Source organism: Scyliorhinus canicula, chromosome 6, assembly GCF_902713615.1.
Source record: "Scyliorhinus canicula chromosome 6, sScyCan1.1, whole genome shotgun sequence".
In the NCBI taxonomy this organism is placed as follows: Eukaryota; Metazoa; Chordata; class Chondrichthyes; order Carcharhiniformes; family Scyliorhinidae; genus Scyliorhinus; species Scyliorhinus canicula.
In genome coordinates, this window is record NC_052151.1 from 14,393,876 (window position 1) to 14,421,375 (window position 27,500).

General features: G+C 52.1%; 1 protein-coding gene across 1 annotated transcript in view; it reads right to left on the minus strand.

Moving 5' to 3' along the window:
• Window positions 1-27,500, minus strand: part of LOC119966930 (polypeptide N-acetylgalactosaminyltransferase 14-like) — a 55,811-nt gene that overhangs the window by 22,118 nt on the left and 6,193 nt on the right. Inside the window, exons 3-6 of the mRNA XM_038798888.1 lie at window positions 20,863-20,930; window positions 15,056-15,121; window positions 14,326-14,447; window positions 9,304-9,391 (exon numbers count right to left, since the gene is read on the minus strand). Of these exons, the coding sequence (XP_038654816.1) occupies window positions 9,304-9,391; window positions 14,326-14,447; window positions 15,056-15,121; window positions 20,863-20,930 (344 nt within the window). The remainder of the gene's footprint in view (window positions 1-9,303; window positions 9,392-14,325; window positions 14,448-15,055; window positions 15,122-20,862; window positions 20,931-27,500) is intronic.

A 27,500-nucleotide genomic window follows, 5' to 3' on the forward strand; every position in this document is an offset into this window, starting at 1 on the left:
CGGCGCTAACGGGGACAGGCTCAGTGGTACCGGCGCTAACGGGGACAGGCTCAGTGGTACCGGCGCTAACGGGGACATGCTCAGTGGTACCGGCGCTAACGGGGACAGGCTCAGTGGTACCGGCGCTAACGGGGACAGGCTCAGTGGTACCGGCGCTAACGGGGACAGGCTCAGTGGTACCGGCGCTAACGGGGACAGGCTCAGTGGTACCGGCGCTAACGGGGACAGGCTCAGTGGTACCGGCGCTAACGGGGACAGGCTCAGTGGTACCGGCGCTAACGGGGACAGGCGCAGTGGTACCGGCGCTAACGGGGACAGGCGCAGTGGTACCGGCGCTAACGGGGACAGGCTCAGTGGTACCGGCGCTAACGGGGACAGGCTCAGTGGTACCGGCGCTAACGGGGACAGGCTCAGTGGTACCGGCGCTAACGGGGACATGCTCAGTGGTACCGGCGCTAACGGGGACAGGCTCAGTGGTACCGGCGCTAACGGGGACAGGCTCAGTGGTACCGGCGCTAACGGGGACAGGCTCAGTGGTACCGGCGCTAACGGGGACAGGCGCAGTGGTACCGGCGCTAACGGGGACAGGCTCAGTGGTACCGGCGCTAACGGGGACATGCTCAGTGGTACCGGCGCTAACGGGGACAGGCTCAGTGGTACCGGCGCTAACGGGGACAGGCTCAGTGGTACCGGCGCTAACGGGGACATGCGCAGTGGTACCGGCGCTAACGGGGACAGGCTCAGTGGTACCGGCGCTAACGGGGACAGGCTCAGTGGTACCGGCGCTAACGGGGACAGGCTCAGTGGTACCGGCGCTAACGGGGACAGGCTCAGTGGTACCGGCGCTAACGGGGACAGGCGCAGTGGTACCGGCGCTAACGGGGACAGGCTCAGTGGTACCGGCGCTAACGGGGACATGCTCAGTGGTACCGGCGCTAACGGGGACATGCGCAGTGGTACCGGCGCTAACGGGGACAGGCTCAGTGGTACCGGCGCTAACGGGGACAGGCGCAGTGGTACCGGCGCTAACGGGGACAGGCTCAGTGGTACCGGCGCTAACGGGGACAGGCTCAGTGGTACCGGCGCTAACGGGGACAGGCGCAGTGGTACCGGCGCTAACGGGGACAGGCTCAGTGGTACCGGCGCTAACGGGGACAGGCTCAGTGGTACCGGCGCTAACGGGGACAGGCTCAGTGGTACCGGCGCTAACGGGGACAGGCTCAGTGGTACCGGCGCTAACGGGGACAGGCTCAGTGGTACCGGCGCTAACGGGGACATGCGCAGTGGCACCGGCGCTAACGGGGACAGGCGCAGTGGTACCGGCGCTAACGGGGACAGGCTCAGTGGTACCGGCGCTAACGGGGACAGGCTCAGTGGTACCGGCGCTAACGGGGACAGGCTCAGTGGTACCGGCGCTAACGGGGACAGGCTCAGTGGTACCGGCGCTAACGGGGACAGGCTCAGTGGTACCGGCGCTAACGGGGACAGGCGCAGTGGTACCGGCGCTAACGGGGACAGGCTCAGTGGTACCGGCGCTAACGGGGACAGGCTCAGTGGTACCGGCGCTAACGGGGACATGCGCAGTGGTACCGGCGCTAACGGGGACAGGCTCAGTGGTACCGGCGCTAACGGGGACAGGCGCAGTGGTACCGGCGCTAACGGGGACATGCTCAGTGGTACCGGCGCTAACGGGACAGGCTCAGTGGTACCGGCGCTAACGGGGACAGGCTCAGTGGTACCGGCGCTAACGGGGACAGGCTCAGTGGTACCGGCGCTAACGGGGACAGGCTCAGTGGTACCGGCGCTAACGGGGACAGGCTCAGTGGTACCGGCGCTAACGGGGACAGGCTCAGTGGTACCGGCGCTAACGGGGACAGGCTCAGTGTACCGGCGCTAACGGGGACAGGCTCAGTGGTACCCGGCGCTAACGGGGACATGCTCAGTGGTACCGGCGCTAACGGGGACATGGCTCAGTGGTACCGGCGCTAACGGGGACAGCGCAGTGGTACCGGCGCTAACGGGGACAGGCGCAGTGGTACCGGCGCTAACGGGGACAGGCTCAGTGGCACCGGCGCTAACGGGGACAGGCTCAGTGGCACCGGCGCTAACGGGGACAGGCTCAGTGGTACCGGCGCTAACGGGGACAGGCGCAGTGGCACCGGCGCTAACGGGGACATGCGCAGTGGTACCGGCGCTAACGGGGACATGCGCAGTGGTACCGGCGCTAACGGGGACAGGCTCAGTGGTACCGGCGCTAACGGGGACAGGCTCAGTGGTACCGGCGCTAACGGGGACAGGCTCAGTGGTACCGGCGCTAACGGGGACAGGCGCAGTGGTACCGGCGCTAACGGGGACAGGCTCAGTGGTACCGGCGCTAACGGGGACAGGCGCAGTGGTACCGGCGCTAACGGGGACAGGCGCAGTGGTACCGGCGCTAACGGGGACAGGCTCAGTGGTACCGGCGCTAACGGGGACATGCGCAGTGGTACCGGCGCTAACGGGGACAGGCTCAGTGGTACCGGCGCTAACGGGGACAGGCTCAGTGGTACCGGCGCTAACGGGGACAGGCTCAGTGGTACCGGCGCTAACGGGGACAGGCTCAGTGGTACCGGCGCTAACGGGGACAGGCTCAGTGGTACCGGCGCTAACGGGGACAGGCTCAGTGGTACCGGCGCTAACGGGGACAGGCTCAGTGGTACCGGCGCTAACGGGGACAGGCTCAGTGGTACCGGCGCTAACGGGGACATGCTCAGTGGTACCGGCGCTAACGGGGACAGGCGCAGTGGTACCGGCGCTAACGGGGACATGCTCAGTGGTACCGGCGCTAACGGGGACAGGCTCAGTGGTACCGGCGCTAACGGGGACAGGCTCAGTGGTACCGGCGCTAACGGGGACAGGCTCAGTGGTACCGGCGCTAACGGGGACAGGCTCAGTGGTACCGGCGCTAACGGGGACAGGCTCAGTGGTACCGGCGCTAACGGGGACAGGCTCAGTGGTACCGGCGCTAACGGGGACAGGCGCAGTGGTACCGGCGCTAACGGGGACAGGCGCAGTGGTACCGGCGCTAACGGGGACATGCTCAGTGGTACCGGCGCTAACGAGGACATGCTGAGTGGTACCGGCGCTAACGAGGACATGCGCAGTGGCACCGGCGCTAACGAGGACATGCGCAGTGGTACCGGCGCTAACGAGGACCTGCGCAGTGGCACCGGCGCTAACGAGGACATGCGCAGTGGCCTTCAACACGCCGGCCCTGACGCAACATGGCGCAGGGCTACAGGGGCTGACGCGTAGCAAAGGAGGCCCAGAGCCAGAGAGGCCGGCCCACCAATCGGTGGGTCCCGATTGCGGGCCAGGCCACATTGGAGCCTCCCCCCCCCCCCGGGTCGGACCACCCCTCTCTCCCCCCCCCCCAGGGGTCGGACCCCCCCCCACAGGCCACCATTCGACCCTTACACGCCCAGATCCCGCCGGCCCAGAGCAGGTTAGAACGCCGCCGGCGGGACTCGGCTCTTTCCCTACACCGGGCCGGAGAATCGGCGGGCTGGCTGCGTAGATTGGCCAGCGAGGGGCTCCGCGCCAACCACCTGGGCGCCAATGGCACCGTGTCGGTGTCGGGGCGGCGTGGCCGGTTCACGGGGATCCTCCGGCCCGGCTCAGAGCTGGGACAATCCCGCCCAACATCTTCACACACTTCTCAACGACTCAACATCCACAACTAAGAACTTTCACCTTCACCATATAAGACCATAAGAAGCCGGAGTACAGGCCATTCGGCCCCTTGCGACTGCTCCACCTAGGAAGACGGCTAATCTGATTGTGGCATTAACTCTCTCTCCTGCCTGTCCCTCCATCACCCTCGACTTCTCGTGCATCACAAATCTGACTCAGCCTGGTGTATATTTAACGACCCAACCTCCACTGCTCTCTGGGAAAGAGAATTCCAAAGGTGAATAACCCTCGGAGAAGACATTTCTCTGCAACTCTGTCGTAAATGGGAAACCTCTTGTTTTGATATTGTTCCCCGGTTCTGGATTCGCCCAGCACCTATCCTGTGATACCCCCTCAGGAACCTACACATTTATATAACGTGTGACTCTGCAAAGCCGTGTACAGCTGTAGCATGATGTCCCTACTCTGCAAAGCCGTGTACAGCTATAGCATGGCGTCCCTACTCTGCAAAGCCATGTACAGCTGTAGCATGGCGTCCCTACTCTGCAAAGCCATGCACAGCTGTAGCATGATGTCCCTACTCTGCAAAGCCATGCACAGCTGTAGCATGATGTCCCTACTCTGCAAAGCCGTGTACAGCTATAGCATGATGTCCCTACTCTGCAAAGCCATGCACAGCTGTAGCATGATGTCCCTACTCTGCAAAGCCGTGTACAGCTATAGCATGATGTCCCTACTCTGCAAAGCCATGCACAGCTGTAGCATGATGTCCCTACTCTGCAAAGCCATGTACAGCTGTAGCATGATGTCCCTACTCTGCAAAGCCATGTACAGCTGTAGCATGGCGTCCCTACTCTGCAAAGCCATGTACAGCTGTAGCATGATGTCCCTACTCTGCAAAGCCGTGTACAGCTATAGCATGGCGTCCCTACTCTGCAAAGCCATGTACAGCTATAGCATGGCGTCCCTACTCTGCAAAGCCATGTACAGCTATAGCATGGCGTCCCTACTCTGCAAAGCCGTGTACAGCTGTAGCATGATGTCCCTACTCTGCAAAGCCGTGTACAGCTATAGCATGGCGTCCCTACTCTGCAAAGCCATGTACAGCTGTAGCATGGCGTCCCTACTCTGCAAAGCCATGTACAGCTGTAGCATGATGTCCCTACTCTGCAAAGCCATGTACAGCTGTAGCATGGCGTCCCTACTCTGCAAAGCCGTGTACAGCTATAGCATGGCGTCCCTACTCTGCAAAGCCATGTACAGCTATAGCATGGCGTCCCTACTCTGCAAAGCCATGTACAGCTATAGCATGGCGTCCCTACTCTGCAAAGCCGTGTACAGCTATAGCATGGCGTCCCTACTCTGCAAAGCCATGTACAGCTATAGCATGGCGTCCCTACTCTGCAAAGCCGTGTACAGCTGTAGCATGGCGTCCCTACTCTGCAAAGCCGTGTACAGCTGTAGCATGGCGTCCCTACTCTGCAAAGCCGTGTACAGCTATAGCATGGCGTCCCTACTCTGCAAAGCCATGTACAGCTATAGCATGGCGTCCCTACTCTGCAAAGCCGTGTACAGCTATAGCATGGCGTCCCTACTCTGCAAAGCCGTGTACAGCTGTAGCATGGCGTCCCTACTCTGCAAAGCCGTGTACAGCTGTAGCATGGCGTCCCTACTCTGCAAAGCCATGTACAGCTATAGCATGGCGTCCCTACTCTGCAAAGCCGTGTACAGCTGTAGCATGATGTCCCTACTCTGCAAAGCCGTGTACAGCTGTAGCATGGCGTCCCTACTCTGCAAAGCCATGTACAGCTGTAGCATGGCGTCCCTACTCTGCAAAGCCATGTACAGCTATAGCATGGCGTCCCTACTCTGCAAAGCCGTGTACAGCTATAGCATGGCGTCCCTACTCTGCAAAGCCATGTACAGCTATAGCATGGCGTCCCTACTCTGCAAAGCCGTGTACAGCTATAGCATGGCGTCCCTACTCTGCAAAGCCATGTACAGCTGTAGCATGGCGTCCCTACTCTGCAAAGCCGTGTACAGCTATAGCATGGCGTCCCTACTCTGCAAAGCCATGTACAGCTGTAGCATGGCGTCCCTACTCTGCAAAGCCATGTACAGCTGTAGCATGGCGTCCCTACTCTGCAAAGCCGTGTACAGCTATAGCATGATGTCCCTACTCTGCAAAGCCATGTACAGCTATAGCATGGCGTCCCTACTCTGCAAAGCCATGTACAGCTGTAGCATGGCGTCCCTACTCTGCAAAGCCATGTACAGCTGTAGCATGATGTCCCTACTCCTATACTCCACCCCCCCCCTTGAAATAAAGGCCAGCATTGGCCTTCCCGATTACTTGCTGTATCTACATGCCACCTTGTTGTGATTCATGCACAAGGACACCCAGATCCCTCTGCACTGCAGATTCCTGCCGCCTCTCTCCATTTCAAAAACATTCTGCTTTTTTATTCTTCCTGCCAAAGTGGACAACCTCACATTTTCCCGCATTATACTCCGTCTGCCAATTTTTGTTCCATCGCTTAACCAATCTATATCCCTCTGCAGACTTTGTATCCTCCTCAGAACTTGCGTTCCTCCCCATCCTTGTATCATCTGTAAATGTGGTTACAATATAGTCAGTCCCTTCATCCAATTAGAATTATAAACCGTATATTTTTGAATTGTAAATAGTTGAGGCCCCAGCTCTGATTCCCTCACTCTTTTCAGTTTCCCAGCCTGAACATGATGGTCGTTCTAACGCTGTTTCCGGCTAGTTATTTGGTTATCACTCACCTCCGTTCATATCTGTCCTTTTCTGCCGGGGTTCTTATCCATTCTTCTATCACCTCCTTTATTCCAATGTCTTCTCTCTGCACTCCTTTCCTGTTCCCTCAACCTCCGCCCTGACTGAAGTGTCCAGAGTCCCTCAGAAAGACCTGTTCCTCCATCGCCTCCACCCTCAGTGACCCAGGAGCGCTGTCTGTCCTGCAACATGTCCAATTTACATTCCTCGGAACCATCGGCAAATTCCTTCGCAGCCTGACCTCACCTCCCCCTATTGTTCTTCCTTCCTCCAGTTTTATCTCTATGTTCCCAAAATCCCCCCCTCGTTCCCGCAGTCTGACCTTCTGCATTTATCTCTCCACCTCCTCCTCTGCACTGCCGGAAGATCATTCAAACATCTCAGCCCCTCTCAGCAGTACATCCTCCTAAAGCAGGCCGTCTGTCGGGAACCTTCTCAAATTCCGATTTTCCACCTCATGCAATCCCGACAGTGCACAAGGAGGCCATTCGGCCCATCGTGTCTGCACTGACCCTCCGAAAGAGCACCCTACCTAGGTCCAATCCCCCACCCTAGCCCCGAAAACCAACTGGGGTCGATTTAGCGTGGCCAGTCCACCTAAACTGCACAAAATAAGCAAGTTTCATCTTTGGAGTGTGGGAGGAAACTGGAGCACCCAGGGGAAACCCACGCAGACACGGGAGAAAGTGCAAACTCCACACAGTCACCCGAGGCCGGAATTGAACCCAGGACCCTGGAGCTGTGAGGCAGCAGTGCTACACTGTGCCACGGTGCCGCCCCAGGTTTCTGGCACTGTGAAGCAGCAGTGCTAACCACTATGTTGTCCCAGGTTCCTGGTGCTGTGAGGCAGCAATGCTAACCACTGTGCCACCGTGCCATCCTGAGTTCCTGGAGCTGTGAGGCAGCAATGCTAACCACTGTGTCACTGTGCTGCCCTATGTTCCTGTCACTGAGAGGCAGCAGTGCTAACCACTGTGTCACTGTGCTGCCCTATGTTCCTGTCACTGAGAGGCAGCAGTGCTAACCACTGTGTCACTGTGCTGCCCTATGTTCCTGTCACTGAGAGGCAGCAGTGCTAACCACTGTGTCACTGTGCTGCCCTATGTTCCTGTCACTGAGAGGCAGCAGTGCTAACCACTGTGTCACTGTGCCGCCCTATGTTCCTGTCACTGAGAGGCAGCAGTGCTAACCACGGTGTCACTGTGCTGCCCTGGGTTCCTGTCACTGAGAGGCAGCAGTGCTAACCACTGTGTCACTGTGCCGCCCTATGTTCCTGTCACTGAGAGGCAGCAGTGCTAACCACTGTGTCACTGTGCTGCCCTATGTTCCTGTCACTGAGAGGCAGCAGTGCTAACCACTGTGTCACTGTGCCGCCCTATGTTCCTGTCACTGAGAGGCAGCAGTGCTAACCACTGTGTCACTGTGCTGCCCTGGGTTCCTGTCACTGAGAGGCAGCAGTGCTAACCACTGTGTCACTGTGCCGCCCTATGTTCCTGTCACTGAGAGGCAGCAGTGCTAACCACGGTGTCATTGTGACACCCTGGGTTCCTGGTGCTGTGAGGCAGCAGTGCTAACCACTGTGTCACTGTGCTGCCCTGGGTTCCTGTCACTGAGAGGCAGCAGTGCTAACCACTGTGTCACTGTGCCGCCCTATGTTCCTGTCACTGAGAGGCAGCAGTGCTAACCACGGTGTCATTGTGACACCCTGGGTTCCTGGTGCTGTGACGCAGCAGTGCTAACCACTGTGTCACTGTGCCATCCCGGGTTCCTGTCACTGAGAGGCAGCAGTGCTAACCACTGTGTCACTGTGCTGCCCTATGTTCCTGTCACTGAGAGGCAGCAGTGCTAACCACTGTGTCACTGTGCCGCCCTATGTTCCTGTCACTGAGAGGCAGCAGTGCTAACCACTGTGTCACTGTGCCGCCCTATGTTCCTGTCACTGAGAGGCAGCAGTGCTAACCACTGTGTCACTGTGCCGCCCTGGGTTCCTGTCACTGAGAGGCAGCAATGCTAACCACTGTGTCACTGTGCTGCCCTATGTTCCTGTCACTGAGAGGCAGCAGTGCTAACCACTGTGTCACTGTGCCGCCCCGGGTTCCTGCCGCTGTGATGCAACAGTGCTAACCACTGTGTCACTGTGCCACCCCGAGTTCCTGCCGCTGTGATGCAGCAGTGCTAACCACTGTGTCACTGTGCCATCCCGGGTTCCTGTCACTGAGAGGCAGCAGTGCTAACCACTGTGTCACTGTGCCGCCCTGGGTTCCTGTCACTGAGAGGCAGCAGTGCTAACCACTGTGTCACTGTGCCATCCCGGGTTCCTGTCACTGAGAGGCAGCAGTGCTAACCACTGTGTCACTGTGCCGCCCTGGGTTCCTGTCACTGAGAGGCAGCAGTGCTAACTACTGTGCCTCGTGCCACCCTGAGTTCCTGCCGCTGTGATGCAGCAGTGCTAACCACTGTGTCACTGTGCCATCCCGGGTTCCTGGTGCTGAGAGGCAGCAGTGCTAACCACTGTGTCACTGTGCCGCCCTGAGTTCCTGTCACTGAGAGGCAGCAATGCTAACCACTGTGTCACTGTGCCGCCCCAGGCTCCTGGCGCTGAGAGGCAGCAGTGCTAACCACTGTGCCCCGTGCCACCCTCTCTAAGTGGAGATTGACACTGACAGAATGTTGGATTTCATTCACCTATATCTATTCCTCCTAAAGGTCCCTCTGGTGGCTTGGGGTCCGGTTCACTGGCAATCTTGGTTCCAGAATCAGCTTGTTCCGTTTATTTTAAGATAAAGAACGCGATCGAGATACATCTGCGTCTCGCTGCCTCTCCGTCTTACCTCCCCTCAGATCCGATGAAGCTGCCACGTATGCGAAGGTGTCCATGTTGATGATGTCGATAACCGGGCTGAGAACACGGGTCGGGTCCTGGCACAGAGAAGGTACAGTAACTAAACAGTGACTAAGCCATGATCACACAGGAACATGACAGCCTGGGCCAGAAGCCACCCTGACACAGTGTGTCCTGGGACCTTACCTCGGGCTGTCTCACTCCCTTTCCTCTGACCCTGAAGGGATGAATCACGAGGACAAATAGGGGCTCATAGAGTTATAGAGGTTTACAGCATGAAACCAGGCCCTTCGGCCCAACTTCTCCATGCTGCCCTGTTTTTACCACTAAGCTAGTCCCAATTGCCCACATTTGGCCCATATCCCGCTATACCCATCTTACCCATATAACTGTCTCAATGCTTTTTCAAAGACAAAATTGTACCCACCTCTACTACTGCCTCCGGCAGCTCGTTCCAGACTCTCTCCACCCTCTGTGTGAAACAATTGTCCCTCTGGACCCTGATGTATCTCTCCCCTCTCACCTATGCAATCCAGGTTTAGACTCCCCTACCTTTGGGAAAAGATATTGACTATCTACCTCATTATGTTATAGACCTTTATAAGTTCATCCCTAAGCCTCCTATGATCCAGGGAAAAACGTGCCAGTCTATCCAGGCTCTCCTTATAACTCAGACCATCAAGTCTGGTAGCATCCTAGTAAATCTTTACTGCAGTCCTTCTAGGTTTTATCATAGAATTTACAGTGCAGAAGGAGGCCACTCGGCCCATTGAGTCTGCACCGGCTCTTGGAAAGAACACCCGACCCAAACCCACACCTCCACCCTATCCCCATAACCCAGTAACCCCACCCAACACTCAGGGCAATTTTGGACACTAAGGGCAATTTATCACGGCCAATCCACCTAACCCGCTCATCTTTGGACTGTGGGAGGAAACCGGGGCACCCGGAGGAAACCCACGCACACACGGGGAGGATGTGCAGACTCCGCCCAGACAGTGGCCCAGCCGGAATCGAACCTGGGACCCTGGAGCTGTGAAGCAATTGTGCTATCCACAATGCTACCGTGCTGCCCCCATTATCCTTTCTATAACAGGGTGACCAGAACTGTACACAGTATTCCAAGTGTGGCCTTACTAATGTCTTGTACAACGTCAACAAGACGTCCCAACTCCTGTATTCAATGCTCTGACCAATGGAACCAAGCATGTCGAATGCCTTCTTCACCACCCTGTCCACCTGTGACTCCACCTTCAAGGAGCTATAAACCCCTAGGTCTCTTTGTTCTGTAACTCTCCCCAACTCCCTATCATTAACTGAGTGGGCCATGCCCCGATTTGATCCACCAAAATGCATCACCTCACATTTATCCAAATTAAACTCCATCTGCCATTCATCGCCCACTGGCCCAATTGATCAAGATCCTGTTGCAATCTTAGATAACCTTCTTCACTATCCACTATGCCACCAATCTTGGTGTCATCTGCAAACTTACTAACCATGCCTCCTAAATTCTCATCCAAATCATTAATATAAGTAATAAATAAGTGGACCCAGCACTGATCCCCGAAGTAGATGATTCAGTCTCTGCCCAAGCCTGCTCCCCTGTTCAATACAACCATAGGCTTCAACTCCAGCTGAGGCCGCTGCTTCACATATCCCATAATTCCCGGAGAGATCAAAAATGTGACTATTCTAGCCTTCATTCTATTCAGTGACGGAACTGTCACACGACTCCTCTTCACAGTCCTACATTATTGACCCTTGACCCGTGTTCCGGATTCACCTCCTGAGGTAAGAATCACACAGCGTCCAGCTATCAAATGCCCACAGACACTGGTATGTTTCTCAAGGGGTCACCTCTCATTATGTTAAACTCCAGAGAATATAATCCAAGTTTATTCAGCCTCAAGAACAACCCTCTCATCAGGAAACAAATCGAAAGAAGCTTTGCTGCCTAACCTAAAATATGCAGAGCGAAACTACCCCAAGTTTCCAGCTGTGCTCCCAATAAAGCCCTTTAATATTGCAGCAAACCTATTATTCTAATCGAAACACCTTAGAATAAAGGCCAACAAGCCACTTGGTGTCATAATGGTTTTGTACACATAATAATAATCTTTATTGTCACAAGTATGAAAAGCCCCTAGTCGCCACATTCCGGCCCCTGTTCGGGTACACAGAGGGAGAATTCACAATGTCCAATTCACCTAACAGCACGACTTTCGGGAGGAAGCCGGAGCACCAGCAGGAAACGCATGCAGTCACCAGGAGAGCGTACAGACCCCGCATAGACAGTGACCCAAGTCGGGAATCGAACCTGGGACCCAGGTACAGTGAAGCAACAATGCTAAACACTGTGCTACCGTGCTGCCCTCATGCAAGCTGCATTTATGTAACTTATGCAAACACACACACACCAGTTTGATAAAAACATTTAAAATTTCACAACATTGCAAAGAATTCTGCTTTTCAATTATGATCAAAGTGACCAAGTTCACCGTTCACCACAAAATAACCCAACAGCCAGGCAGGATCGATCGTTCCCTTTACTGTGACAGAGAGACAGGATCGATCACTCCCTTTACTGTGACAGAGAGACAGGATCGATCACTCCCTTTACTGTGACAGAGAGACAGGATCGATCACTCCCTTTACTGTGACAGAGAGACAGGATCGATCACTCCCTTTACTGTGACAGAGAGACAGGATCGATCACCCCCTTTACTGTGACAGAGAGACAGGACCGATCACTCCCTTTACTGTGAGAGAGAGACAGGATCGATCACTCCCTTTACTGTGACAGAGAGACAGGATCGATCACCCCCTTTACTGTGACAGAGAGACAGGATCGATCACTCCCTTTACTGTGACAGAGAGACAGGATCGATCACTCCCTTTACTGTGACAGAGACAGGATCGATCACTCCCTTTACTGTGACAGAGAGACAGGATCGATCACTCCCTTTACTGTGACAGAGAGACAGGATCGATCACTCCCTTTACTGTGACAGAGAGACAGGATCGATCACTCCCTTTACTGTGACAGAGAGACAGGATCGATCACTCCCTTTACTGTGACAGAGAGACAGGATCGATCACTCCCTTTACTGTGACAGAGAGACAGGATCGATCACTCCCTTTACTGTGACAGAGACAGGATCGATCACTCCCTTTACTGTGACAGAGAGACAGGATCGGTCACTCTCTTTACTGTGAGAGAGAGACAGGATCGATCACTCCCTTTACTGAGACAGAGAGACAGGATTGATCACTCCCTTTACTGTGACAGAGAGACAGGATCGATCACTCCCTTTACTGTGAGAGAGAGACAGGATCGATCACTCCCTTTACTGTGACAGAGAGACAGGATCGATCACTCCCTTTACTGTGACAGAGAGACAGGACCGATCACTCCCTTTACTGTGACAGAGACAGGATCGATCACTCCCTTTACTGTGACAGAGAGACAGGATCAATCACTCCCTTTACTGTGACAGAGAGACAGGATCGATCACTCTCTTTACTGTGAGAGAGAGACAGGATCGATCACTCCCTTTACTGAGACAGAGAGACAGGATTGATCACTCCCTTTACTGTGAGAGAGAGACAGGATCGATCACTCCCTTTACTGTGACAGAGAGACAGGATCGATCACTCCCTTTACTGTGAGAGAGAGACAGGATCGATCACTCCCTTTACTGTGAGAGAGAGACAGGATCGATCACTCCCTTTACTGTGACAGAGAGACAGGATCGATCACTCCCTTTACTGTGAGAGAGAGACAGGATCGATCACTCCCTTTACTGTGAGAGAGAGACAGGATCGATCACTCCCTTTACTGTGACAGAGAGACAGGATCGATCACTCCCTTTACTGTGAGAGAGAGACAGGATCGATCACTCCCTTTACTGTGACAGAGAGACAGGATCAATCACTCCCTTTACTGTGACAGAGAGACAGGATCGATCACTCCCTTTACTGTGACAGAGAGACAGGATCGATCACTCCCTTTACTGTGACAGAGAGACAGGATCGATCACTCCCTTTACTGTGACAGAGAGACAGGATCGGTCACTCTCTTTACTGTGACAGAGAGACAGGATCGATCACTCCCTTTACTGTGACAGAGAGACAGGATCGATCACTCCCTTTACTGTGAGAGAGAGACAGGATCGATCACTCCCTTTGCTGTGAGAGAGACAGGATCGATCACTCCCTTTACTGTGACAGAGAGACAGGATCGATCACTCCCTTTACTGTGACAGAGAGACAGGACCGATCACTCCCTTTACTGTGACAGAGAGACAGGATCGATCACTCCCTTTACTGTGAGAGAGAGACAGGATCGATCACTCCCTTTACTGTGACAGAGAGACAGGATCGATCACTGCCTTTACTGTGACAGAGAGACAGGATCGATCACTCCCTTTACTGAGACAGAGAGACAGGATCGATCACTCCCTTTACTGTGAGAGAGACAGGATCGATCACTCCCTTTGCTGTGACAGAGAGACAGGATCGATCACTCCCTTTACTGTGAGAGAGACAGGATCGATCACTCCCTTTACTGTGACAGAGAGACAGGATCGATCACTCCCTTTACTGTGACAGAGAGACAGGATCGATCACTCCCTTTACTGTGACAGAGAGACAGGATCGATCACTCCCTTTACTGTGAGAGAGAGACAGGATCGATCACTCCCTTTGCTGTGACAGAGAGACAGGATCGATCACTCCCTTTGCTGTGACAGAGAGACAGGATCGATCACTCCCTTTGCTGTGAGAGAGACAGGATCGATCACTCCCTTTGCTGTGACAGAGAGACAGGATCGATCACTCCCTTTGCTGTGAGAGAGAGAGACAGGGTCGATCACTCCCTTTACTGTGACAGAGAGACAGGATCGATCACTCCCTTTACTGTGACAGAGAGACAGGATCGATCACTCCCTTTGCTGTGACAGAGAGACAGGATCACTTGCTCCCTGTCCTTGATGATGGTGTATCTCACCTCTTTTGCTCGGTGTAGAAGGGGAGGCAGCCAGTCCTTGTTGACCTCGCAGTGACTGTCTAGGAAAGTGAGCACTCCGGCTTCTGCAGCTTCTGCACCTCGGACCCGGGACCTGATCAACCCTGAGCACAAGCAGAATGTCATTGCTGAGAGTCTGTGAATTACAGTGTGCAAGTCCAGTGTACCTAAACACCCTGTTGATGGTGTGGGTATGACATCCACACATCCTGTCATGGGCAAAATTATCATTCTGTCTCCAGACACCACATTCTCCTAACCCTCACCCCCCCCCCCCCCCCCCCTTGCTGGAAAGTACCCCCTCAGGGCTGCTGAGTGATAAGAGGTGAAGTGTTCTGTAGTCGAATAGCTGTGGAACAGTTGCGTATGAAGATCACACCCTCTGTCCCAGTTCCCTGTGGCCCCGGGGAATCAAACCTCAGTGTTGGGTTTGCACCTTCAGGAGAGGGGTGAATGTTTGTGTCGGCTTCAGGTGGCTGAACATGAGAAATCAAACTGGGGTGCCTTTGATCTCTGAAGATGGGGGAGATTGTCTCCCCCTGTCCCTCTTCCCCCACCCCCCAACCCATCCCTTGTGAAGGTATCCCTTTAAGTAAAGGTGCTGCCCCAGTGTGTGTTATGACAGGTACATACCCTGGTTGCTGGGAAATGATAGAGCAGCTCAGAGAGCTTGTAAAACAACCGAGCAAATTGGCAGCGGCTTGCCGCTCACCTTCCCGCTGCTTGTTCCTCAAACATTTCACCTTCGGGAGCCTGGTCAGTAACTGGCAGTCGTTGGCTGGAGGGAGAGAATGGAACAGTTTCACAGTTTGACAGTGGAGAGAATGGAGCTGCAGCATTCAAACGCCAGCAGCGAGTTAATAAAAAGCTCGGAACTTGTGCATTAGCACCAGGTAAAAGTGGGAAAGGTCAGCTAACATCCCCAACTGGTTCATACCTAGAAAGAAGGACCTGCACTTACACAGCACTTTGCACAGCCCCTGACCTCTCAAGGTGCCTTGCAGCCAATGTGTGCACAGCAAGATCCCGCAAACAGCAATTTGATCATGACCAGATGGGCAGCTGTTCTTCCTGAATTTGACGGAGGGCTTACACCTCTGCTATTCTTCCTGGTCCCCTCGAGGGGGGTCTTGGTTTACGTCTCAATGGAAAGACAGAGCCTCTGACAGTGCAGCACTCACTTGCTGCTTCACTGAGGGTCAGTCCTGATTGTTGTAAATCTTGCAGTGGGACTTGAACCCACAACCATCTCTCTCAGAGCGGGAGCTTTACCTCCTGTGGTCCAGCCGACACATGCTTTGGAAGAACAAGGGCTATAGAAGGAGGCCACTCAGCCCCTCTAACCTGTATCGCCAGTCATTAAGATCATGGCTGGTTTATATCTCAACTTTGTTTATCCATCTTTAGAATTTAGAATTTAGAACAGTACAGCACAGAACAGGCCCTTCGGCCCTCGATGTTGTGCCGAGCAATGATCACCCTCCTCAAGCCCACGTATCCACCATATACCAGTAACCCAACAACCCCCATTAACCTTATTTTTTCAGACACTAAGGGCAATTTTAGCCTGGCCAATCCACCTAACCCGCACATCTTTGGACTGTGGGAGGAAACCGGAGCACCCGGAGGAAACCCACGCACACACGGGGAGGACGTGCAGACTCCGCACAGACAGTGACCCAGCCGGGAATCGAACCTGGGACCCTGGAGCTGTGAAGCATTTATGCTAACCACCATGCTACCGTGCTGCCCTAATCTTACCTTGCCTGCACAACTCTTTCTCCCATCTCAGACTTTAAAGATCTATTAACCCCCAAGCATCGATAGTTCTTTGGAGAAGTGAGATCTAGATTTCCACTATAAAGTACAGCAGAGGAACAGGCCCTTCGGCCCTCCAAGCCTGCGCCGACTATGATACCCGCCTAACCTAAGACCTTCTGCACTTCCGGGGTCCGTATCCCTCTATTCCCATCCTATTCATGTATTTGTCAAGATGCCCCTTAAATGTCACTATCGTCCCTGCTTCCACCACCACCTCCGGCAGCGAGTTCCAGGCACCCACTACCCCCTGTGTAAAAACTTACGTCGTACATCTCCTATAAACCTTGCCCCTCGCTCCTTAAACCTATGCCCCCTAGTAATTGACTCTTCCACATTGGGAAAAAGCGTCTGACTATCCACTCTGTCCATGCCCCTCAACCTCTGTCATCCCAGTGAGACCAAACCGAGTTTATCCAACCTCATCCTTATCCTCAACCTCATTTTTTTAAAAAAGATGGCGCCGGAGTGTGGCGACTCTCGGCGAGCTCTCTCACACAGATCCTCTTCGTACATCTCTGGGAACCGCACTAACCTCTTGAAACTTAATTCTAACACTAATACTATCTCTAATCTTTCTCTTTTACGCCCTTTTTTTTCCATGTATGGAATGATCGGTCTGGACTTTACGAAGAGCAATACTTTTCACTGTACCTCAGATCCAATCCTTATCCAATAATTTGTTTGATGGAATGTTACCTGCATTCAGAATTTACTCCTTTTAAGGACTGGTATTATTCTGCTGAAACCGGTTTTGCCCACTCCAGGGCAATTATATTCCTCCCAAGATGCTTTGCCCGGAACTGAACACACGGCTCGAGGTGGGATCTAATCAGGGCTCTGTACATCTGAATCAGCACTTTCTCCTTTTGGCATTGTGGTCCTCTTGTGATGAAGGTCCATGTTCAAATCACCTTTTATATTGTGACTCTGTAGGCCTCGCAATCCTCTTAGTTGTGAAAACAATCACTGGGAGCGGGTTCATGACCGTCGTACCAGTGTAACTTGGGGTGTGTGAGAAATTTAACATTGTCCACATCGTTTGAACAAATACATAATAAAGCAGCTCTTCCCAAATTCTGCTCCGAACATTCAATATCCCAGAGTCCAAGGTCATTTAGAACATAGAACATAGAACAGTACAGCACAGAACAGGCCCTTCGGCCCTCAATGTTGTGCCGAGCCATGATTTCTAATGTCCCAGAGACTATGAATATTTCCAATATTTCAGATTCTAATATAATTCCAATTTCCCAGAGTCTATGGGAATCCTCAATATTTCAGCCTCTATGAGAATTCCTAATGTCTCGGTGTCTATGAGAATTCCCAATATCCTGGAGTCTATGAGTATTTCCAATGTCCCAGCGTCAATGGGAATCCTCAATATCCGGGTTTATGGGAATTCCCAACATTCCAGAGTCTATGGGAATCCTCGACATCCTGGAGTCTGGGCAGATAAAATTGGCCGAATAACAGGAAGCAGAGAGTATTGACCAATGGATATGTTTCGGGCTGGAGGAAGGTTTGTAGCTGAGTTCACCAGGGGGTCAGTATTGGGATCCTTGCTCTTCTTGATCGATACTAATGATCTGGGGCTCGGTGTGCAGGGGACAATTTCAAAGTTTGCAGATGACACAAAAGTTGGAAGTATTATAAACTGTGAAGAGGACAGTATAGAACTTGAAAAGGACGTAGACAAGTTGGGGGAGTGGGAAGATAGGTTGTAGTTAAAGTTCAGCGGAGAAGTGTGAGATGATGCATTTGGGTTAGATAGGAAGAACATGGAGAGACAATAGAAAAAAAAATTGAGGGTTAAATTCTAAAAGGGAAAAGGGACCTGTGTATATGTGCTTAGATCATTGAAGGCAATGCAACATTCAGTCGATAAGTTCAGTCTCTGTGGCGAGTGACGAATTCTGGTTGACCGAACAAGCATTTGGCTCTGTGGCAGGACAGGTGGAGAGAGCAGTTAATAAAGCAGATAGTGTTCTGGGTTTTATTAATAGGGCAGAGAGTACAAGAGCGAGGAGGTTATGCTGAACTTATACAAGACACTAGTTAGACCTCAGATGGAATATTGTGTACAGTTCCAGCCGCCACACAATCGGAAGGATGTGAACACATTGGTTCCAGGGATGAGAAACTTCAGTTATGAGGATAGATGGGGGAGGTTGGGACTGTTCTCCTTGGAGAGAAGGAGGCTAAGAGGAGATTTGATAGAGATGTTCCAAATCACGAGGGGCTGGACGGAGTAGACAGGGAGAAGCTGTTCCCACGCGTAGAAGGTTCAAGAACAGGAGGGCACAGATTTAAAGTGAGTTGCAAAAGATGCAACAGTGATGTGAGAAAATGTCTCACTCAGTTAGTGGTTAATAATAATAATAAAATGCAGTGCCTGGGAGTGTGGTGGAGGCAGGTTCAATCGAAGCAATCAAGAGGATATTTGAATGATTGTTTGAATAGAACCAATGCTAGGGGTTACGGGGAAAAGGCAGGGGGAATAGAACTGAGTCACGATGTGCCTTTGGAGAGCCAGTGCAAACATGACTTGCCAAACGGCCTCCCCCTGCATTGTAACACTTCTGTGATTGACCAACTTGGCAGAAGAGTGCAGTTCCAGGCTCTGTCCAGTCGATGGCACTGTGGAGTAAGTTTCTGAAGTCTGTCTGTAAATTCCGTCTCCACCTTTTAACCACTCCAACGTGTTACATCCACTAGCTGATCATACGGCAGTGATAGGATCCCCACCACAGGAGCAGCAGCTCCGGGTTCCAGTCCAAGGCCAGGACTTGGTGGCTACAGAAGGAGCTTTCAACATGGTTCAATGGAGGGATAATCAGTTGGGGAATCCTTCCCCCACTATTACCCAAAGGATAAGAAACAGTGTGGGTGCAAAGATATGCTGAAACAAAACCTAACTGATCGGGAGCAATGTTACAATGCTTCATATGACAGTTTGAACAGTAGATAAAATCATCACTCAAAAAAAAGATAGAAAGCTAAATTGCCATAGAACTGGGGAATGGTGAATGCTACAACCTTGTTCAAAAAAGGGATAAATCTGGCAAAACAGACCAGTTAGTTTTACTTCAGTGGGAGGGAAACCTTTGGAAACTATCGCCTGGGACAGGATAATTAAGAAAAGTCAGCATGGATTCATTAAGGGAAAATCATGTTTAACTAACTTACTGTGGTTTTTTGAGAAGGCAACACAGAAGGTTGATAAGGGAAACACTATTGATGTGGTGTATGTGGATTTTCAAAAGGCATTTGATGCAGTGCCACACAATAAACCTGTGAACAAAATTCTAGATGGTGGAATAAAAGGTAAGGTCGGCACTTGGATAAGGAATTGGCTGAGTGACAGGAAAGAGAGGAGTGATAAATGGTTGGTTTTCAGATTGGAGGAAGGTTTATACTGCAGTTCCCCATGGGTCAGTGTTAGGACACGCACTGTTGCTGATACATGTTAATGACCACTGCTGCTCATTGTAATCATTTAATTTTAATAATCTTTATTGTCACAAGTAGGCTCACATTAACACTGCAATGAAGTTACAGTGCAAAGCCCCTAGTCGCCACATTCCGGCATCTGTTCGGGTACACAGAGGGAGAATTCAGAATGTCCAAATTCACCCAACAAGCCCGTCTTTCGGGACTTGTGGGAGGAAACCGGAGCACCCGGAGGAAACCCACACAGACACCGGGAGAACGTGCAGACTCTGCACAGACAGTGACCCAAGCCGGGAATCGAAACTGGGACCTTGGTGCTGTGGAGCAACAGTACTAACCACTATGCTTTGAAGGGATGGTTAGGAAGTTAGAAGAGACGAATTAAAGAAAACCTTATGAAGATATTAAAGATGCAAAAGTGTAATGCTGGCAATGAGAGATTAAGGCAAGAGTGTGGAAGAAGGATGCTGAGGTACAAATTGATACAAATCAGGAAGCACTTCATTCACACTGCATGATTGATACCCAGCTGGCTCTATAGGTAGGGTGACCGGAAGGTAATTCAATCGAACCCGGGTCATTGGCGCTGTGAAGCAACAGTGTTACTGTGCCACCCATGGTACTTATGTATAAATTCATCGAAGATGGCAGGACATGTTGAGAGCAGTTAATAAAGCATCCCGTATCTTAGCCTTTATTAATAGGGGCATTGAGTACAAGAGTCAGGAGGTCATGTTGAACTTGTATCAGACAGGAGTGAGGTGTCATCTGGAGAACTGCGACCAGCTCTGGGCGCCATACTCGAGGGAGAACGTGAAGGCATTAGAGAGAGTACAGAGGAGATTCACAAGAATGATTCCAGCGATAAAGAACTGTAAACAATGAGGGTAGGTTGGAGAGGCTGGATCTGTTTACCTTGGAGAGAAGGCAGAGAGTAGACTTGATCGAGTTATTCAAGATCCGACGGGGCATGGACAGGGTGAGTAGTGAGAAACTGCTCCCACACAAGAGAGCATCGAGAACGAGAGGACACAGATTCAATCTACAGACTCGATCTAAATGGTGAAGGTTCTGTGATACATCAGGCGACTGTTCCTGTGCCTTCTCCAACCCACATTCTTCATTTCCATATATTTAATCCAATCCCCTTTTAAATGATGTACAATCCCGGAAACAATGAGACGTGAGCTTTTTCTGTCACCAGAGTGTTTGAAGGAAAGGTCAGTCTATAGACTATCCATTACTTACGGTCCTCACTGAAGTCATCGACTAGAATGATCTCATGGACGAGATAGGCAGGACTGCGATTCAGCACACTGTCAGCGAAAAAAAGATGGAAACATTTAAATTAGTGAGTAATGACTAAGCCTGGTCTGTGGAATCTAATCATGGAATAAAATAACTAAAGTGTTACTTTACAAGGGGGCACAGGTTCAAGGTGAGGGGGGATTAGTTCAGTGGAGATGGGCAGGGAAGATTTTACACAGAGGGTGGTGGTGGTAGCCTGGAATGCGCTGCCAAGTGAGATGGTTGAGGCAGATACGTTAGAGACCGTATCTAGATGGACACATGAACAGACCGGCTATAGAAGGATGCAGGCGGTTGGTCTAGATAGGACACATGATCGGCGCAGGCTTGGAGGGCCGAATGGCCTATTCCTGTGCTGTATTGTTGTTGTTCGGGAATTAATGTTACATTTTACCAAAGGATGAAGTAAGAATCAAAAATTAATGTGATTCACATGATATGGGTTTTGAAACAAGTCAACTGATTACAACTAACCAATCACAACCAACCTCACAAGGGCAGCCAGCCAATCACAACCACTCTTCCAATGACAAGCTACCAATCACAACCAACATCCCAATGGCAGCCAACCAATCGCAACCAACCTCCCAAAGGCAGCCAGCCAATCACAACCAACTCCCAATGGCATCCAACCAATCACAGCCAACATCCCAATGGCAGCCAACCAATCGCAACCAACCTCCCAATGGCAGACAACCAATCACAATCAATCTCCCAATTACAATCTACCAATAGGATTAAGCTGCCAATGGCAGCCAACCAATCATTTTTTTAAAAAGTTCTCGTTCAAATTTTTAACATATTCACATTCAAAACACCTAACATTACAAAGTAAAACCAACACAAAACTCCCAAACCGCCCCACCTTCAACACCCTGTCACCTCCCCCCTCTCCTCCCCTAGCAGTTGATGGGAACCAGCTCCTTGAAATGTAGCATAAACAGACTCCAGCCAAGTGTAAAAACTCCACAAAATCCCCCACCACACCGAGGCACAGGGTGCAGAGATTGACCTTCACCCCAACAGGACCCGCCATCAATGAGGTGAAGGCTAAAACATCTGCCCCCGCTCCCGCCTACCACTCCAGCAGGTCTGACACCCCGAAAATGGCCCCCAGGTGATTGGGCTCTCAATGCACATGCAAGGTCGCCGACATGGTTCTGAAGAACGACCTCCAACCTTTCTCCAACTTCGGGCAGGACCAGAACATCTGTGCGTGATTGGCTAGGCCCCTCCCACACCGCTGTATCTCCTCTACCCCCTCAAAACAACCAGCTTATCCTCGACTTTGTCAGGTGTGCTCCATGTACCATCTTTAGCTGTATCAACACCAGTTGAGGCATTCACCCTCCGCAGCACCTCACACCACAGTCCCTCCTCCAGCGCCAACCCCAGCTCTTCCTCCCACTTGGCCTTAACTCCCTCCAGAGACGCCGCATCCTCCTGCAAAATCCTCCCATGGATCGCCATGACCCCCCCCCCACCCCCCGCCGGAACCCTATCACCGACAACACCTCCTCCATCAACAAGGAGGGCAGAACCACCGGAAAAATTGGAAAAACCTTTTTTTGCAAAATCCTGCACCTGAATACTCCTGACAACCTCCTCTCGCAGGATCCCAAACTTCTCCCCCAACTCCTCCAAACCTGCAAACCACCCTTTAAAAATAGGTCCTTCATTTCCATTAGCCCTGGCTCCTCCCATCTCCGAAACCTCACATCCATCCTTCCTGGCTCAAACTCCTGGTTCCCTCGTACTGACATCAACTGAGGCCCCGCCCCCAAACTAAAGTGCTGCCGAAATTGGCTCCATATTTTCAGCAGGGCTGCCACCACCGGACTCCCCGGGACCTTCCCTGGGGTAGATGGGAGCAACGCCGTTGACAGCGCCCACAATCCCGACCCACCACAATAGCTTGCACCCATCCTCACCCACAAAGCCAGAGCTCCAGGAGAACCAGGGGGCAGAGGTGAGTGCAGTCACCATCACTAAGGAGAAGGTTCTGGGGAAACTGAAAGGTCTGAAGGTGGATAAATCGCCTGGACCGGATGGACTACACCCCAGGGTTCTAAAAGAGATAGCTGAGGAGATTGTGGAGGCATTGGTGGTGATGATCTTTCAGGAATCATTGGAGGCAGGGAGGGTCCCAGAGGACTGGAAAGTGGCTAATGTAACACCACTGTTTAAGAAGGGAGGGAGGCAGAAGATGGGAAATTATAGGCCGGTTAGCCTGACTTTGGTCATTGGTAAGATTTTAGAGTACATTATTAAAGATGAGATCGCGAAGCATTTGGAAGTGCATGGTAAAATAGGACTGAGTCAGTACGGCTTCGTAAAGGGGAGGTCATGTCTGACAAATCTGTTAGAATTCTTTAAGAAAGTAACAAGGAAGTTAGACAAAGGAGAACCAGTGGACGTGATTTATTTAGATTTGGCCACCGCCGGCTCCGGTGCCATAACTGGCTCCCCTGCCCCACCCCTGACTCGGATAATCTCTCTCGCAGCTGCCTGCCAGTGATGCTGGCCCACCAACAAGCGGCTGGCCTTCTCCCTGTACTCCTACAAGGCCCCCCCCCCTCACCCACCTGAACTGTCAAACCACCTTTCCCATGGACAGCAGGTCTAACCTCACCAGGAATTCCCTCCTCCGCACCAAACCGTCCTCCACATACCTTCCATCCACCTCCAATATATCCCCTACTGACCGCTGCTGCTCCTCTCTGGCCTCTCTGTCCGCCTGAGCCTTAAACCATATGACCTTGCCCCTCACTACTTCCCACATCACTGGTGCCGAAACCTCCCCGCCCCGACTAAACCCTCCGTAGTCCTCAATTGCCTTTCCCATTTTGGGCCCGCCAACAACCCCATGCCCAATCTCCAGGCAGGTCGCTGGACCAACCCCTTCTCCAGGACCACATCCCAACCAATGAGGAGCATGGCCAGAGACAACAATCGCTAAATATTCTACCTTCCTCACCCTGGCCAACAGGGCCATCCCCATGGCAAAAACAGTCAATACACATTGTGTACTGGTGAAGAGAACGAATATTCCCGATCCCGTAGGTGCAAAAACCTCCACGGGTCTGATGTGTTATCTGTGTTGGATTAACACGGACTGCAACTCGATGCAGTATCACTTGAACACAGGCTTCCAACGCTGTAGATGGTTCAACACTGCTTTATTGAGTAATGTACATAGTTCACTGTGGGTCGACACTCTATCAATCTAAGCTTGCTAACCTTGGTCTGGCTGGCCCAGACTTGCTCTGTGCCATGTGTAGTAGGTGCTGATTGTACATCGCACCCTAACTGTTGCTACAGCTATCACCAGTACCAAGAGGCCGAGCCTTCCTGCCTCGTGTGTTTTATACTCTGTACCCTGTAGTGTCCTGCCTGGTGATTGGTTGTTCTGTATTCTGTGTGGTGATTGGTTCCTGTGTGTGTCCCTCACTGCCTGTCTGTATCTCATTATGAACGTGAGTGCATATTATGACATCTCCCCTTTTAAAATAAATTTTGGATGCTTGTGGCTGTGTGCATGTATTTACATGTGTGACTATGTGCAAAATGGTGAGTGAGTGAACATATATACATGGGAAGGTGTCTATCGTCCACATACAGAACAAGATGAACAAAATTTACACAGTTAAAGTCTATAAGTCCAGTCTTTGTTGTGGGCGGCGGATTCGTGTCGACCGCCTCAGAGGTGGCGGGGGGGACGCCGGCGTTTTGACAGGCGGGATTGCTGCCAGATTGCCGGGCTCCTAGTTTGAAATGTCCGGAGGAGGTGCCTCGGCATACGGAGGGGTGTGGTCAGGTGGTGGTGGGCAGGCAACTATCCGCAGTGCCCTTCTGTTGCACCCGAGAATGGAGCCATCAGCCATGCGAACAACGAAAGGCCTGGGGGCAGCCTGTCGTAGAACAACAGCTGGGGCTGACCAACCTCCCTCAGGAAGCTTGATGCGAACAACATCTTCTGGAGCCAGCACAGGCAAGTCAGTGGCACGAGCATCATACGTGATCTTCTGCTGGTCCCTGAGTCGCTGCACTTTTCTCAGCACCATGAGGTGATCAAGGTCTGGAACGTGGATGGCTGGAATAGTTGTCCGCAGGTTATGATTCATGAGTAGTTGAGCCGGACACAGACCAGTCGACAGAGGGGTGGCCCTTTATGCCAACAGTGCAAGGTTGAAATCAGATGCAGAGTCTACAGCCTTGCGGAGCAGCTGCTTGACAATGCAGAACCCTTTTTCCACCTTCCCGTTTGACTGCGGGTAGTGGGGACTCGATGTGACATGTTTGAAGTGGTTGGATTGTGCAAAGTTGGACCACTCTTGGCTGTGGGAACATGGACCGTTGTCGCTGATCACTGTGAGTGGGATACCCTGCCTGGCAAACGTCTCCTTGCAGGCCTTGATGACTGATTTTGATGTGAGGTCCGACAGCTTCACAACTTCTGGGTAGTTCGAAAAGTAATTGATCAGTACATGGTCACGCCCATTTGAGGTCTATTCCCACCTTGGACCACGGAGAGGTCACAAGCTCCTGTTTTTGGAGCGTCTCCTTGGGCTGAGATGATTGGAATCTCTGGCATGTGGAGCAATTGACCATATTGGAGATATCCTGGCTGATCCCAGGCCTGTAAGCTGCTTGTCGAGCTCTGCATCGGCATTTCTCGACTCCAAGGTGACCCTCATGGATCTGCTTGAGCACCATGGTCTGCATACTGTGGGAGATAACAATTCGATCCAGTTTCAGAATGATCCCTTCAACAACCGTCAAATCATCCTTGACATTAAAAAACTGGGGGCATTGCCCCTTGCGCCACCCATTTGCGAGGTGGTGCATTACCCTTTGGAGCAGAGGGTCTTTGGCAGTTTCTGCTCGTATCTGGACGACACGGTCATCAGTGGCCGGGAAGTTACTGGCGCACATCTGCACCTGTGCCTCAATTTGGCGAATGAAGTCGACATGTTGGCAGGGCGTGGTGATGGATCTGGATAGGGCATCCGCGATTATCAGCTCCTTTCCCGTTGTGCAGACGAGGTCGAAATCATATCGGCGGAGTGGCAGAAGAATGTGCTGTAGCCAGGGCGTTGTGTCATTTAAATCCTTCTGGATGATGTGGACTAAGGGTCTGTGGTCTGTTTCCACTGTGAACTTTGACAGACCGTATACGTAATCGTGGAATTTAACGATTCCTGTTAGGAGACCCAGGCACTCCTTCTCAATCTGTGCCTACCTTTGCTCGGTCGGAGTCATGGCCCTGGATGCGTATGCCACTGGAGCCCAGGACGAGGAGTCGTCTCGCTGGAGGAGCACCGCCCCAATGCCGTCCTGGCTTGTGTCCGTGGATATTTTTGTTTCCTTGGTCGGGTCAAAGAGCGCCAGGACTGGGGCTGTGGTGAGCTTTGCCTTGAGCTCCATCCACTCTGCTTGATGTGCAGGAAGCCACTGGAATACTGTGGTCTTGTTTACTAGATGCCGGAGGGCTGTGGTGTGGGATGCCAGGTTAGGAATGAATTTTCCCAGAAAGTTCACCATCCCCAGGAAGCGTAGTGCTGCCTTTTTGCCCTCTGGGGTCTTCATGGCATTGATTGCCGTTACTTTGTCGGAATCAGGTTGCACAGCCTGCTGGGATATTTGGTCGCCCAGGAATTTGATTGATGACAGACCAAATGAGCATTTGGCCCTGTTTAGCTTGAGGCCATTCTCGTGGACCCTTTTAAAGACCTGTTTGAGCCGATCTATGTGCACCTCAGGGGTAGTAGACCAGATTATCATGTCATCCACATCGACTCGCATGCCTCGATGCCCTCTATCATTTGCTCCATTATGCGGTGAAAGACCTCGGAGGCTGAAATGATGCTGAAAGGCATGGGGTTGTAACAGTACCTGTCAAACGGAGTGTTAAACGTGCAGAGCTTCCTGCTGGAGTCGCCCAGTTGTATCTGCCAGAATCCACATGAGGCATCCAGCTTGGTGAAGAATTTGGTGTGTGCCATCTCACAGGTTAATTCTTCCCACTTCAGGATCGGGTAGTGCTCCCTCATCATGTTGCGATTGAAGTCTTTGGGATCGATACAGATCCGTATTTCGCCTGAGGGCTTCTTCACGCAGACCATGGAGCTGACCCAGTCTGTTGGTTCCCTGACCCTTGAGATGGTGCCCTGGCTTTGGAGCTCTTGCAGCTGCGCTTTTAGACGATCCTTTAGAGGAGCCGGCACCCGGCGTGGAGCATCAATGACTGGGGTAGCATCCGGCTTGAGCAGCGATACGGGAGCGTGCCCATCCCATCGAACACATCGGGATATTGCGTGAGGATGTGGTCTATGTTAGCCTGTAGATTCACATGAGATGAGGCAGTCGGAGGTGCAGTGGACATGGCTTGGGTTCGCTGTACCAGATTAAGGAGTTTACATGCACGGGCACCGAGCAGGGATACCTTGTCAGGCCTGACAATCTCTAATGTTAACGTTGCTGTGATTACCTTGTGGGATACAACTAGATGACATGATCTACTAGCAGCTATGGCATTGCCACTGTAATCAAAGAGCTGACAGGCTGATGGAAGAATT